Genomic DNA, 16335 nt, shown 5'->3' with positions numbered 1-16335 from the left:
TTAAAATAGGGGGGAAGTCAACACGGTCATTACATATTTGGGCTGTAGATATTTGGGTTATCTGATATTCCTATTGTGTCATTTTATGTCTCCTCAGTGTGTGCAGATTCACCAATGGTCTGTCTGGAGGCTGATTCTGCTTTAAGCTGCGTGGTCAACTTTGTGAAAATGTGTGTGTCAGATAATATTGTTCTCTCTCTTCCCCCCCTCCAACCCCCTTGTCTGGTTTCTGGACTTCATTACATGGACCAACACCCATATAACAACATCCTCGCATAATCATGACCAGACAGAATGTTTTGAATGCCTCACAATGACATGGGTTGGCTGGCAGTGAATTGAACTAGTTTCATATCACAGAAGTACAAACTGTATTCTTTTAACACCTTTCATACAATAAATGAAGCTAAACGTGTTTACAATATTAACATTACATACAGAGGTTGTTATTAAACATTTTTTAAACAAAATATATTATGATGATAACAGTATAAGTAGTCTTAAAACTAGAGTCTGAGCTAGAACGTGTAAAATATAACTGATTGAATTATGAAAACAAGCTCACTACAGTTTGTAATGGATATTTTTATACAGTTGCTATGAGGGAGATCCGACTGCAAGATGTCCAACCTTAATTTATGATGTGCCCGAAAATTCCCGGTCTGTGAGCAAGACCGTTGAACGTCAAGGCAAATAAATCAGTCATGTTTTATTGCCAATGCATTCAGCTTATAAAGTGACTTATTGCACAATTGTAAAAAAAAAAAGTTATAGCATTCGAAAATGTAATCTTGAGAAAAATGAAGAATTACTCCTATAACTTTATGTGTCCTTTTTCCACTGTTTTTAAGTAATAACAAAGTAATTGTCAAACCATTTTTTTTGTCCCACATTACCGTAGCGTCTGGTTCTGATATTTCCCGGCCACCTTCTTGACGTCTCCGGCCTGCTTGACCTGGCAGGAGGATATGAACGGGTCGTCACCACATTCCTTGGTGGAGATGGCTCCACACACGTTCAGGTAGTAGGTGTAGTTATTAGCCCCGTCACTGGACCCAGAGTGGGTGTAGTACTGATCATCTGCAGCAACACAGACACACACACACACACACACACACACACACACACACACACACACACACACACACACACACACACACACACACACACACACACACACACACACACACACACACACACACACACACACACACACACACACACACACACACACACACACACACACACACACACACACACACACACACCATCAGAGGGTTAATGTCAACATATTTGTACAGTGAATATTTATTGGGCTGCTCTCCTTTGCTCCGGTTTTTATTGTTGAAAAGCATTTTGGTCAACTTTTGCTGTTTTTTGAATGTTCTATATAAATAAACTACATTTTTATTTTACTTATAAAAAGGTAAATCCCATTGAGACCTGAGACTCTTTTTCAAAGGAGACCTGCTCCCATTCCCACGTTCGCATTCACACACACATTTATAACTAACTATCATGAGCAAAATATGATTTTGATTTTGAACTACTTGCATTTACACAAGGCGATACAGTACTTCTAGGTAGACAGTAAACTTTGGCCTTCATCATGACACACACAAACACACACACACACACACACACACGGATCTTGCATGGACCGTGACAAATAGTGGAAAAGGCTTTTTATATTTCAAACAATGAGCTGGCAAAAAATCAGGAAGTTCAGCGAAGATTACTCATAAAACTTCTTCCTCTAACCGGGACAAGAAAAGCAGCGCTGTGATCCAATGATTCATGCTGGTTCAAAATGTAATCGTGGAAAATAGGAAAGAAAGAATGGAATTGAAAAAAATTATTAAAAAAATTAAATTAAATTAAAAGCAGACTTTTCCCTTCTATGACAATAAACAAAATATACACCTTCTACTGTGTTTGTATCTCTCTAGTAGTTATTTTGGATTTGAGAGGTAATAATTTAAGATAGGGACAGTGAGTGCATATTGCTGAACATTTATGTAAAATATGCAGGATTATAGCCGGTGGGTAAACTAACCAGTTAAGAGGAATGAGAACATGTTTGCAAAGCTAAAGCGTTTTGGCTGCTACTCACTTCCTTAAGGGGGTTTCACTACTGTATCAAAACATGAGGTTAGAACATGGCTCTTTAATTTGAACTGCATGGAGGTCAAAGTCCAGGTTCAGAGAAACGAAAACATACAGTGAATGCAGTAACTCATCTTCCCCCCTCCGCTCTCTCATACTGTTCTCCAGCTTTAGTTTAACAACAACGTTTGATTCCTTAAAAACAGCTAAATAAAACTGTAGAGTAAAATAATAACAATTTACTGTTTGTTAGGGACAATTTAGATTTAAAAGTGACTTCTTTGATCTAGAAAAAAAAAACTAAGAAGATCCACTATTAAAGCTGGGGTATGTGATTTCTGATTGGTCAAAATTAACATGAGCTGTACACTTTGACCAATCAGAGCGAGGCTCAGATTCTCTGTTCTTATTGGCTGTTGGGACTGTCCATTCACTTTGGCACAACTTTGTTGGTGTAGAGCGTGTCAGGGAGGGACCGTAGGGGAGGGACCAAAGAGTGGAGCGGTTGAGGTATTTGGATTCAAATCTCTATCCCAACTGCCATTTTCTCCCCAAATCCTCCACCCCAGCTTTAAGGTGCTACGAGGAACTTTTTAAATATTTCCTAAATTTTTCCTCTGATGATCATAAATGACATGTAACAGCAAACAAGCTCATCAGTGCAAAGAATGCTATTTTTATATAGTTTTTCTCAATGCCTTTGTCAAGGGTACGGTCACCCAGGAACTATAGCTGTCGTAGTAGAAACACTACCGCTTTTGGCCAAACGGGGTGCAAGTAATAACACAACCTGAAAGTTCCTCGGAGCACCAACAAATATTTAAAAATAAATTGGTGTTATTGGGGGAAGTTCTTCTTACCACTCAGAGTGAGAGGTGTGAGGTCTATGGACAGGTCGTGCTGATCACTGGTCAGTTTGCAGGTGTGACTCTCCAGGTAATCTCTGTGACATGCATACTCAGTCACCCAGTCCACCTCATAACGACAGTTTGACTCCGCCGTCATTTTAGGAGTGCTGCCCTAAAACAGCAAATAAATATATATTAAATATTTCTGCAAGCATAGTAGCATGAAAGCATGGAAACAAGGAAAAAATCTAACAAATATACACAACAAATGATCAAAATGCGTATATTTTTCTGGGTTTATTCATGTTTGCATGTAACTTACTGAATGTCTGCTTGACGGACAGATGAAAGTGATGGTGACGGCAGGATTGTGTCCGTTGCACATTTCTGGAGAAGTGGAACCGGCGGCGAGTTCATAATGTAACCTCAGTCTTTAAAAAGGAGATCAGACAAGACACAAGATGAAAAACTAGATAGGTTACATTAAAAAGCACAAAACATCTTTAATGTATGTGATGACCCAACACGGATTTAACAAAAACCCAACCCAAGTAAGATTGTAAAGCTTTTCCTATATAGCACTTAAAATACGCAGTTACAAAAGCGCATTTACACACAAATGCAAAAAATACATTAGAACAAAATAAATTAAAAAATAATTACAAAACAAAAACACAGAACAAACTTGCGTAACCCTTAACATGAAGGTGTTTTTAACTCTAAACTCAAAGTAACAGAACAGAAGATTTGCCCAGACTATTTCAATTCAATCAGATAAAAAAAATTAAGACAGATACAACATTCATAAAGAATATACAAGAATATAAGTTTATACTTCTTCCTACTTTAACATAATTTGGTAATTTTTTGTATTTTCATTTTTTTTTTTGTAATTTTGATATGTCTGAAATAAATTGAATCAATCAATCAATCAATATACCTGTCACTAGAAAAAAAAGTAAAGACGACAGATAACATTGATAAAGACAGATATAACATTGATAAAGAATCTACCTGTCACTAGACACCAGCTCCAGCTGTCTGGTGGGAGCGCCCATGTTGAAGGAGCCGTGACTGGTGACCAGACAGGCTGCAGAGCCCTCAGGACACGATTTGTCTGGACGGTCTGACAGAGGACCAGGAAGGAGATTTAATCATTGGAAAAGTCAAGAAAATTAAGGTGAAATATAATTGGAAATCAACTTGGTGGTTAGTGGGTAGTAACTTACATAGAACACAACAATGCAACAATACAAATGTAGCTATTAGCAGTAATGCTAAAGCTACATTACTGCAACAGTTGTTGGCATGGTGGTGTACAAGTAAAGAAATATGTCGATGGCTTCATTTTTATAAAATTTTAAAACAAAATGTCAAAAAAAAGTTCTTTGGTTAGAGAAACAACTTGCTAAAAAGTGAAATGCAAAAGCACTCATTAAGAGACTATTCTAGACATTTTTAAATGCATTTTATTACAAAGATTATAAAAGAATAAAAGGTTGCATCCTGGTTTTTTTTCATTCTTAAAAGGTAGAAAAGTGATGTACAAAAAGATAGATTGAAATTTCAGTTTCAGTGAAACTGAAACTGAAAGATTTTTCTCAAGACTAAACTGAAATGAATTAATGAAAGCACAAAAAAAACACAGAACCAAGCTCAGTATAACTAAACACTTACCCTGCGTTCCAATACCCATACTATTTATTACACCAGAAAAAGATTTAGGATATCCCAATACCTGCATGTCAATTGCAGTATGCCAAAAAACACCTATGCCTCACTAACTCCAATAGTATTTTGGAGTATTTGTTTTTATACTTGACATTTCTCAACATAATGGAAAAAAAAATCTTCTTTAGCTGATTTTTTTTTCTCTCCCCTGGCCCTCATACTCTTCTGTACTTTAGTATATGTAGTGTAGTAAAAAGAAAAAGTATGTGATTTGGAACGCAGGGAGTATCTAATCATGTCTAATCTCTGCTACTCACTGAGACTTCTGCAGATGTTGATGTAGAAGTCGATGTTGTCGTCCCCGTCGTCCACCAGATATCCATCAGTGGATTTGATCAGAGGGTTGAGGTCGTGTTTCTTACCGTCAGAGTCAAACACGTAGCAGGGCACCTGGACACACAGGAGGCAGCGTCAACTGGTGTACAGACATATCTTTAATTTCCCCACTTTAAGTAGCATTCAGAGAGGAAAATCAAGGGTTATTGTACAATTTAAGGTGGAAAAAAAATACATTTTCCAGCACTTTTGAGAATTTTGTCTATTTTACTTCCATAGCAGGTCTTCTTTCATACTAGATAATAAAAGGTCCGTCTGTATATTTCCCCTGAACAACCATCTTTAACGAATATTATCATAGCGCGAGTTTTTTTCAATATTCTGAACCAACAATCAATGTTCTGTGCTTGTTGAGACATGATGGATATGTACATGTTTCTATATAGCATTGTGCGGGTCTGTAGCATCTGACTGTACAATAGTTAGTAGCATTAACATGTAATACAAATCCAATTATAAGTCATTTGAATACTTTTAGAGGGTTATCATGTAGGTAAGTTTCCATATATCTAAGGATCAGCAGATTCCCATTTTTTTTTTTAAATTAATGACAGTCTAGAAAATACTAAAATTACTAAAATATTGCCCAATTTAAAACACAAATGAGTAGAAATGTTCTTGATGGAGATAAATGATACTTCTTTTTATTTCATTTTGTTGTTTGTATGAGTATGTTGCTCTTGTGGAGATTTGGAGCCAAGTTAAATTCATTTCACACATTCTTGCGATCGTTCCATATTAGGTCACATTAACCGCTCCACATTGAGACAACATGTGACATGTCCTCTTCACTGATAAATTCATGCTGCAAACTTTGTACACACTCACAGGAGTGGGCAGATGGGTTCCTATTTCTACTTTAAAACACCTTTCTGGCTCATTGTCTCCTACATATCACACCTTTAAAGACACAGAGTCAAAACCCGCCCATTGAAACCCGGTCAAATGTTCCACCACATACCTCTTTGTGTGGTTTGAATTTATCGCTCTTGCAGGCGGCGTAGGTCCTCCATTCAAAGTAATGCACACACTGGGAAACAGCCACAAACTCTGGCGTCCCCTGCAACACACACACACACAGACAGAGGAAAATGAGTCAGACAGGCAGTTTTGATTTATTTTTTTACATTTTCATTTGCCAGAAGAAATACATGATGTATACAAATACCTCACTTGACAATTCTCCCAACATTCAAAACTAAGAGCAACAGAACTCAGTCAGTTGGAGAGGTTGAAGGTTCAGTGCTTGCTCAAGGGCTTCTCAAGAGCATTTGATTAGAGAAGCGGGACAGTGCTTTACCAGCAGATTCCTTTATTTTTTTTTCACTTAGCAACATTTTGACTGTAGCTCATTGATGTCCATGGTTGTTTGTTTCAAGTGCAACACTGACGGTATAATAAAACTATTATTCATGACAAACTGTGAATTATGGGCTATTATTGTTAATTTGAGCCATTTTATTTATTTATATATATTTATAGATGTAAAGGCTTATTATAACTACAGATAACCTGCAATACTTTCAACAAAGCAAGACTTTTGACTTTCATTTCTCTGCATCCGAATCAGCTCTTATCGATTTCTTTTGAAAACAGAAAACTCTTCTTTGTCACATCAAGGGAAATGACACATGTAAATGTCAACCCCCCACAGCTCAGACGCCCCCTGAAACCACAGTGTCACACACACACACACACACACACACACACACACACACACACACACACACACACACACACACACACACACACACACACACACACACACTTTGAATATGTGTTTCAGAGGGAGAGGATATCATTTTTGAAATTGAGTTTGAAATGTGAGTCAAACGAAAGCTGAACATATTTGGAGCGATTTAATCTTCATTTTGTCAATCGAACTCTTTTGCAAGTCATAACGTCCTGATACAAATGACTGAATACAAACAGCAGAGCACAGTCACATTTCCTCAATATTGCACAACAGTAAAAGTGCTTGTTTAAGCAAAGTTTAATAGTGTGCACCTTTGAGACATGTCCAAAGTGTGAGCGATGACAACGCAATAAAAACTGCATCTACACAGTACAGCCCAAAGCAGACGAGTTTCTGCAGATAAAACCTGATTATTTGGCCATTTAAATCCTTAACCAGGTTTGTGAGCAGCAGGCCGGGCTACAGATGCTTCTGCTACAAACACAATAACACACAAATGAAGTTGGTTTCCACAGAACAGCAGGAAACCACACGGTAAAAAAAACATGTCCTCTCCCCCTACATAACAGTTTCTCTCACCGGGCCACATTAAACTGCTCCCAATATTTTTCAGCTTTGTTTGAAAGCATTGATGGATGGATGGATGGATGGATGGATGGATAGATGGATAGATGGATAGATGGATAGATGGATAGATGGATAGATGGATAGATGGATAGATGGATAGATGGATAGATGGATAGATGGATAGATGGATAGATAGATAGATATTAAGTGTGCTAGTCTTACCATGGTTTTCCCACACTGGAAGCTGATGCTGCTCTGAACGTTGTTGTCGCTTCCCGGACATTTTTCCGTGTTGTTGAAATCCAGCACCGTCCCAGAGAGCCTCTGCTGTGACAGGTCACCTGCACATTCAAATATGGATTCAGTTATTACAACACAAAAGGGCAAATACACAGATAACACAGAACTAATTGAATGTTCAGATCTGGCTGTTTGTTTGATTGTTCCCATACATCTTTAAATGTGTCCAATATCAGACAGACTCCAGTGTGAACTGGTCTCTGACCTGAACTGACCCACATGCTGCAAAAGATTAATAGCAAATACGTCACACGCAGGACGCTGTCAGTTAGCATGAAGGCTACACATAACATTTAGGACTATCACACTATAGCTTACTCCCCAGTCCCCACCCCGAAATTGAATAATAGTTTAATATATACAAATAAAAAAGCAGAAGACAGGACAGTCTCTGGCTCAGCCCTACAGTCTAATGATAGCCCTAGTTGTATGCCTAACCGCTCATGGATAATCAATCATCCATAAATGTCATGAAGACTGGCCGTAGTTAATTAAAAATGTATGTGACATTGAGGTCAAGGTGCCTGTACCCGGTAGAAAGTTTCTCTCTCAGACTGGGGTTTTCCTGCATGTTACTGTAGCAGAATAATGTTGTGACCTCTCCACCCTCTGCTGACCCACTAGCCTTTATACTTCAAAAGTAAACAAGATAACCCTCTCTGTGCCATAATATCCTGATGAAGGAGTCGTTCATCATGTGAATAGAAAGAGAGACGGCAGTGGGAAATGTACTCCATGTGAAAGCTCTCAGGCTGGACTGAAAAATAAACTGTGTCTGCCAGTGACTGTTTGTAAATGTGTAACCCAATTTAACTCTTGACAAGCTTAACTTTGATTATTTGTTGTCGAAAATCAACAAAAAAATTCAATTGAATGTATCAGTTCGCTTCCCGCTTCTAGGACAAACAGTCTGGAAAGAAATGTTTTGATCTATCATGCTGTCTCTGTTGCCTTTGTTATGAGCTGTACCTCTACTTCAGACAAGGACACTTGAACGTGCTTTTGAAGTGTGTTTGTGTAGTGTGTGTGTGTGTGTGTGTGTGTGTGTGTGTGTGTGTGTGTGTGTGTGTGTGTGTGTGTGTGGCAGAGGACTGTTATCACGAACAAAGAGGCGATAAAGGAATGTGACTGTGCAACACTGTGACCTACTAACACTGTTAACACACTACAGAGAGACTATTCATGGCTTCGCCTGTAGCACTGACTGCTGTAATATCCACTTACATGTTTTATTTGTCATATTTTAATATTATGACTGTTTGCAGTACATTACAAATCAGTTGGGGGACCTAAGAAAGCCTGAAATAAAAATTGTTGATGTTCAAAAAAAAATGTTTTAAAGGAAATGAGGAAACAAATGTGAGTTACTGTAAACCACATGAATCCTAGCCAACTATGAACTTTAAACTTTTCGGTACTTTTTTGTAATTCTTCAGTGAGTGAAGCGTGTGTTTTTTTCAGAAATTTTGATTTTGTTAGCAAACAGATCATGTCTGGTTTTCTGAGGACAGACAGTAAGAAATAAAGACTCGGGCGAGAGAGAGAGAGAGAGACAGACAAAGACAGAGTGAGAGAGAGACAGGGAGAGAGAGAGACAGGGAGAGAGAGAGAAAGAGAGAGAATGAGAGAGAGAGATAGCAGAGCGTGACCTGAGTGTTTGTCAGCGTTTATGTTCGATAATGTGTTCCTGGGTCATGTGATTTATTGTGTCAGCGATTATGATTAAACTCAGACTCATCTGACTTCACCACTTCTTGTTTACCGTCTCTCGTTTCTTTCGCTCTCAACACATGAGCTTCCTCTTGAAAAAAATAATGAATAAATTCCAATGAGGACATTTTAACAGAATAGGGCTGGAAACACACCCTATCGACCCTATAGCAACAACAACATGAGTCTGCAGTCTTTAGTTAGCGAACACACCTCTTTGTCAGCTCTAGAAATCCGAGTCTGGCGGCTACTAAACACCACTGTGTTACATAGAGAAGGTCATGACCAAAGTTGTTGTAATGGCTCTCTGAAATAACTCCGTCTGACAAGTGACAACCCGTCTCCCTTTAAAAAAAAAAAGGTCACGGGAAAAATGACAGGCAGTGATGTAATGGAGATTGAGAAACAGACCCAAAATAGTAACAGTGAGCCCCTGTCGAAATTATGCTGAGAAAAATTATTATGTGAGGAAGTTTTTGAATGAAAAAAAGTCTAAATATGGAAAATAAACATGACTTGATGCGATGTGCCAATTTATGATGCATTATTCTAAATGAGCTTTCAATTCATAGTCATACTTCCAAATGTTTATACATGAATAGCTATTAGTTATTCATGTATAAAATATTTGGAAAACTTTATAGTAATTTGCTGACAAAATGTATTGTAGTCTAAGTTACTATTGCAAATAGCCTAGTTTTGTTGCAAAGAAACTAAATCAAAATGGAGGTTCATAATACTGAATTGAACCTCAAATACCAAATTAACAAACCAATAGTACTGTAAAATTATTAAATTGTATTATAAGCATATGTTAATTCATTCTTCAGAGTCTTTTCTAAGAGAATATTTACAAATGCATCCCAAATGTGTCTGTTAATGAATGACAATGGCAGCAGTTCATTGGTCCATCTGGGCTAAACAAATCTTTTTTTTTATTTTTTTTTATTATTATTCTTCCGGACAATTACACATAATACATCATTTTCTCATTGCATATTCATACATATTACTTTGTGTTATCGTCCGAAGGGAAGCAGGAGAAGCCAAAGGCTTATCGGGTCCCGCCCCCAAACAAATCTTTAATGAGTTTCTAAACAGTGTGGCGCTCCCCTACATGGGGCCCATTGCGCCGTTTTGGGGCATGTGATCTGGGAGGGAAAATATGGAGCATAAACTAAAGTTGAATGAATCTAATTGATGTGGGAACAATCAACAAACAAAGAGAGCTTTCAAAGCTAGCAAGATAAGTTAGAAGTTATGATGTAATAAATACAGGAAGGAGAGACAAATGGTGCTGAAGTTAAGACAATGACAACAAAGCCCATTTTGCTCTTGAGTTTACTGTAAATGTATCAGGAGGATGTGTGTCTTACAGATATGTGTCGTGTGAGATACAGACATAAAAGCATTGATGTTGGTGTATATTCCTCGACGGTTCTCATTTTCAAAATAGTAGGAAATGTGATGTCTTTAAAAAGCTTAAATGCAGCTCAAAATCCAAAGATATTCCGGCTAATACTACTGCTAATTAATCCTATAAAAAGTGTTGAGCCCAAATTATATATTTTTTTCCAATAACAGTCAATAACAATTATTTTCCCTATATTATTACATTTTAAATTGGTTTACAGGGAGTGAGGGGGTAAGATTGCTTTGTCTGCTTCCATGAAAGAACATGTTTTAGAGCCACTGCCTTAAATAACTTGAAATCCATTTACACCGTTGTGATTAAATCGAGATCAGGTCTGTCTCTGTTGTCTGAATGTCAGGTCTGACTGGGGGGCAGCGAGTCAGGCTCGAAACCGTGCGTGACATACACCGTTCACATAAGAACCACAAGATAACCACCAACAAACAGGACTGAATGGTTCCACAACTTGAGAGATGGACACTGCTTTGTCCTGCCAACGCCCCCAAAAATCAATATTTGTTTACGGTCAAGTTACAAAGCCATAAAGCGTCTGTAGAAACTATGACTCTAGTCTGTCTGGAAAAAAGCCAGTCATATAATTCAGATTTGGTCTTAAAACCTTTTAAAGCTGATGATGATGTGACACCACAGTGTTTTCCTGTGAGGTCATTTTGACCTTTATTTTAGAGGCAGCTGTGACTTCCAATCTTTTTCTCACAGGTTTAACAAGGTTTGATAACATCATTGATTTAACCGCTTCAGCATAACTGAAAACATGTCTGTGTTGTAGCTAAATACTGTTAGTTTAGCAGCCAGCTAGCTTTTAGTACCTTAATTTTATAATAGATATATAAAAAAAGAGACCGTTGGCATTTCTCATTGCCAACATTGACTTGCAGTCTGCAGTGAGGTGTAGTTGTCAGACAGAGATGTGGATCTTGCTGACACACACACACACACACACACACACACACACACACACACACACACACACACACACACACACACACACACACACACACACACACACACACACACACACACACACACACACACACACACACACACACACACACACACACACACACACACACACACACACACACACACACAGTTCATTGGGCCTCATCAGCACTGAGATCAGATGGGCTAACGTCCTGATAAAGCTCCATGCATCATCACTTCACTTAGCGTTTAGCAAAGCCCTCGGGACGGACAATCAGTGCATGTTTGAGGCTGTCCGTCACTAAGACAACCCAGCAGTAATGAACCTGTCATCCAACAGACATACAGCACAGACGTACCTACAATGATGACTGACTAATCCTCTATAAAACCATCCACAGTTTGAGCAGATTACATGGGCCTGTGTGTGTGTGTGACTGTATGACCAATATGCAACCAAAACAATGGCACTTAAAGCTGAGATGTAGAGTTTAGACAACACTGCTACTAAATAGACGTGAAATGTTTTACAGTGTGGAGTAAAAAATATTAATTTCAAATTTCACAAATTTAAATTTCAAATTTCACAAGCATCTTGCTACTGAAAGACACAGGTGATTAAGATTCAAACAGCAGTATAATGGGCCTGGTGCCATATCAGAGTAAACAAAGCGACCGTAAAAGGTTAACTGCAACATGCTGGATTCAGGCCAGGGCATTTTCTAACCACACAGCAAATCCCTTCATCCTGTTCAACTGGATACAACAAGGCTGCTATATTTATTATTCTATTAACCTCGGCTACACCATGTTTGACTTCCGGTAGGTTGAGTTTTATATGATAACAGGGCTTTTGCATTTATTGCGTTATAGATTTATTACATATTTCTGTATTTGCGTGTATATAATCCAATCAATCTATAGTTTCATCCCTTGATAGAGCTTTTACAAGTCTGTGCATCTGGGTTTTATGGGGGACCATGGTATGTGGATGTGGGGCCTAAAAAGGTCACAAGGGTCAGAAGGAAACTAGCTAGCCAAGGAACATGTGGGATCTCTGTTAAAGGTGCAGTGTGTAAAGACAATTCGCATTTTTCAGAACAAAGCGGACAAACTTAACGGCCGCCATACGTGTTTTTATAGCAGATGTCAATAAGCCAGCCTCAAATAACAATCACCTTGTTGCCTGAGTGAATTCACCTTCCCCTTTCAGCGACCAAAGGTGACGTGGTGAGAACGCTTGTAAAACATGTATAAAGCTGAAATCTGCAACTTTACTCAGAGTGTCTTGTTGTTGCCCTGTGAAGTTTACAAGAGGCCACTGACATTATGTTCAAAGTACAACAAAGATGGAGGAGTTCTGCGGGTAAATCTGACATTTGGGAAGAGCAGAGTGAATGATACAGAGAAATGATAGAAGTTGTAGTTGTATATTTGCACTTCACTGACAACTTTTTTTTTTAGTTTTTGATTTTTTTCTGGGACTGGGAGAGAATTATCCTTACTTTTTTCACTTGTGCTCCTACCGCCATAGACAGAGGCATAACAATGACAACTGCGATTGCCAATCATCGGTACTTTGCCTTTACATAATGGGTATAATCCTCCAGTTTTTGGCTTCTTTATATTACGTCTAGCCACTGGCCATTATCTCTCCAACTGACTGTGCCATGATGCCGTCACACTTGGCTGATAAGAGACACACGTTATGCAACTCAAACTGTAACTACTTCACTGTTGTCCCATTCTAAACCCAGTGGACTGTTACTGTTACTGTTACTCACCCACAGAGCGGTTGGTGTTGGTGTTGAGGTCCCGGGCGCAGACAGCCACGCCGGGCCCACAGCTGGTGGACGACGGCGAAGACTCACACAGCTTGAGTGTGTAGCTGACTTTATTATCCTGGTCGAAAGCCTCCCATGTGTAACTGGAACGAAAAATAGATTATGTTCAATTCTGGAGAATGCTTGTTGTCAAAAAAATTTTTTTTTTCAAAATCGGTGCATTTTTTTTCTCACGATCCACTAGCTGTCCGTACCGTCTGTCTCTGTGTGTGTGTGTGTGTGTGTGTGTGTGTGTGTGTGTGTGTGTTGGAGAAAAAAATCCAGTGTTTATACACAGCCTAGGCTCTGTATACTGGTTTGTAAACAAATGGGGCCCACCATAGCTAGCAACATTTACAGAGCCTAGACTGTGTGTTCTTTTGATTTATATCAATCTATTCATGACAGCATTTAATTATCTCTTTATCACTAGTGTATTTGAACTTGCCATAAGTGACATATGACCTACTGTATGTCTGCGTATAAATAGCCTGGTTGTGTCTGCAAAAAGAAAAACAAGGAAGTGACTTGCAGGCAGCCTGACCCTACAGGTTGAGTTAACTGCGTTTAACATATTTATGTGTTAAAAGCTTTGCACATGCTGTGGCTGTTTTGTTCCTAGCTTCATTGTTTGTTGACACCGTGTGTTCACATACATTACATGTGCTAGTATTTAAAATTATAATATTTAGGTTACATTAGCAGTTAGCTTCACCTGAACTTGTTTACGAGATCATTTTAAGAGGGAAGCGTCTGATAATGTCATTGTTCACGTCCTAAAGAGGGCACATAAAATCATAACCTGACATATTTTTGAGTACATAAGCGTCTAATTAAATGCTGTTGTGTTAAACGTTGCTTATTTAGCTCCTAGCTGCAGTATTTGTTGACCCAAGAGGTGTGTGTTGTCACCATCTCTCATAATAGGTTCACGGTTGTTACCTGCAGAGGTCCTGGTACCACAGATCCCCCTCAGCTCCGGACCGGACCACCGAGCCCGCGAGACAAGCCACCAACCAAAGAACCAGCTTCAGAGGCGACCAGCGAGGAGATTTACACCCAAATAACATGTTTACTGCCGGTGTAGGTTTGTCCAAAGAGCCTAACTAATAAGACGACATGATACAGCAGAGTCTGCTATCCGCTCCAGAGCAAATCAGTAGGAAGTGACTGCAGCACATGACAGGACATCACATGACGGTGACCGCTGATGATGCGTTCACGGTATGTGGGAAAACTACGAAGCAGCTAAAAAGAATACTGTAAAAAACGGCTGCTTCTTCTTTTAAGGTGTATTTTTAGAGGTTTTTGCCTCTACAGTCTATTTCCATGACCCTGGAGACCCTACAGATCCCGCCCAATATTCATATTTGCTAAAGGTCCCCCCACCCCAGCCTATTTTGATATAATAATAAAGAAGAAAAATATGTATATTGGCTATAGATAAGAAATACATCAAATGTAATTATAAATAATATAATTCCACATTTAAATTGCTATTATTATAATTTTCATTATTTACTGTTTACTGCATCTCTGTGCGCGTGGTTTGTCTAAGGAATGAATTAATGTTGGAACACTATATATTAACAAAATATGTATCTACAGACAGAATATTAGAGGCGTGAAAGGGTGAAAAAACAAAAAACAAATAAACAGTAGTGTAATTCAAAAATATTTATTTGTTCAGGTGTCATATTGCGCCCTCTTGTGGCCATGTTGGGGCATCACAACAACACACGTCACGGAGGGGGGGGGGGGGGGGGGGGGGAGACTGCTAATTTATTTACAAGGAAAGAATACATTTCTACATACTCACCAAGGTTATAATACATGAACTGAAGAATGAATTGAAGTATTTTCAAAAAAACACCTGATGATCGGAAAGAGACTTTGCATTATGGCCACATTGACCAAAACTATACTGTATGAAATAATGTGTATCCAACTATCCAACTATAACCTCTGCTCGGAACGTAACTTTACTGAATAATGTATTTATTTAAATATTTCTTTACAAACAGCAGTGGGACTGAAATATTATACAATTCAAAGTTCAGAGACAAGCTGCTCTGTTTACCTGCTGAAAGAAGCCCTAGCCGTCTGTGAAGGGAAGTATAAAAGCTTACAGCAGCTGGTTTTCCCAGGCGGTCTCTCATCCAAATACTAACCAGGCCCGACCCTGATTAGCTTCTGAGATATGTTGTGTTCAGGGCGTGTACAATCACACCCATACAGTTTATACATATGCGCGCAATTGTTAATTAATAGATTTGAAAACCAATAAATGCTCTATTTCGATATTCATGTCCCTCAGGGCCCTCCATACAGATCCTTCCCTATATTAGAATATGCGGTTTGACCTTCAACAAGTTGTCCTGTCCAGGTGTACTGTACATTCCTTAATGCATTGAGTTGCGCCCATGTGATTGGCTGATTAGGTAAATGTTCTAACAAGGAATGTAACCGGTTTACCTAATAAAGTGGCCGGTGAGTGTATATGCATGCAAGTGTTAATAAATAGATTTGAAAACCAATGAATTAGTTCCTATTTATATAAAAAAAATAATGCTCTATTTCAATATCCATGTCCTATGGCCAAGGGTGGATGACTGCACGGGCACACCGGGCCCAGGCCCAGGGGGCAAGGGCATATGGGGGCCCCGGACCACCCATAAGGTCGGGGTCCAGGCCCCACAGTCTCCCACAATTGAAAAGAAAAGAAAAGAAAAGAAAAGAAAAGAAAAGAAAAGAAAAGAAAAGAAAAGAAAAGAAAAGAAAAGAAAAGAAAAGAAAAGAAAAGAAAAGAAAAGAAAAGGAAAGGAAAGGAGAGAAAAGGAAAGAAAGAAAGAAAGAAAG

At 38.6% G+C, this 16335-nt stretch overlaps 1 protein-coding gene across 1 annotated transcript in view; it reads right to left on the bottom strand.

The window, feature by feature from the left end:
* Positions 1-14546, bottom strand: part of igf2r (insulin-like growth factor 2 receptor) — a gene marked incomplete at its 5' end in the record, with an annotated part of 42916 nt that extends 28370 nt beyond the window's left edge. Inside the window, 9 exons of the mRNA XM_080048432.1 lie at positions 897-1080; positions 2967-3126; positions 3277-3385; positions 3969-4080; positions 4943-5075; positions 5983-6081; positions 7507-7625; positions 13438-13580; positions 14419-14546. Of these exons, the coding sequence (XP_079904558.1) occupies positions 897-1080; positions 2967-3126; positions 3277-3385; positions 3969-4080; positions 4943-5075; positions 5983-6081; positions 7507-7625; positions 13438-13580; positions 14419-14546 (1187 nt within the window). The remainder of the gene's footprint in view (positions 1-896; positions 1081-2966; positions 3127-3276; positions 3386-3968; positions 4081-4942; positions 5076-5982; positions 6082-7506; positions 7626-13437; positions 13581-14418) is intronic.
* Between the last annotated feature and the right edge of the window lie 1789 nt (positions 14547-16335).

This window comes from Ammodytes marinus, assembly GCF_949987685.1.
Source record: "Ammodytes marinus genome assembly, chromosome: 19".
NCBI lineage: Eukaryota > Metazoa > Chordata > Actinopteri > Uranoscopiformes > Ammodytidae > Ammodytes > Ammodytes marinus.
Note: the sequence above shows the minus strand (reverse complement) of the source record. Positions and strands in the feature narration are given on the sequence as shown.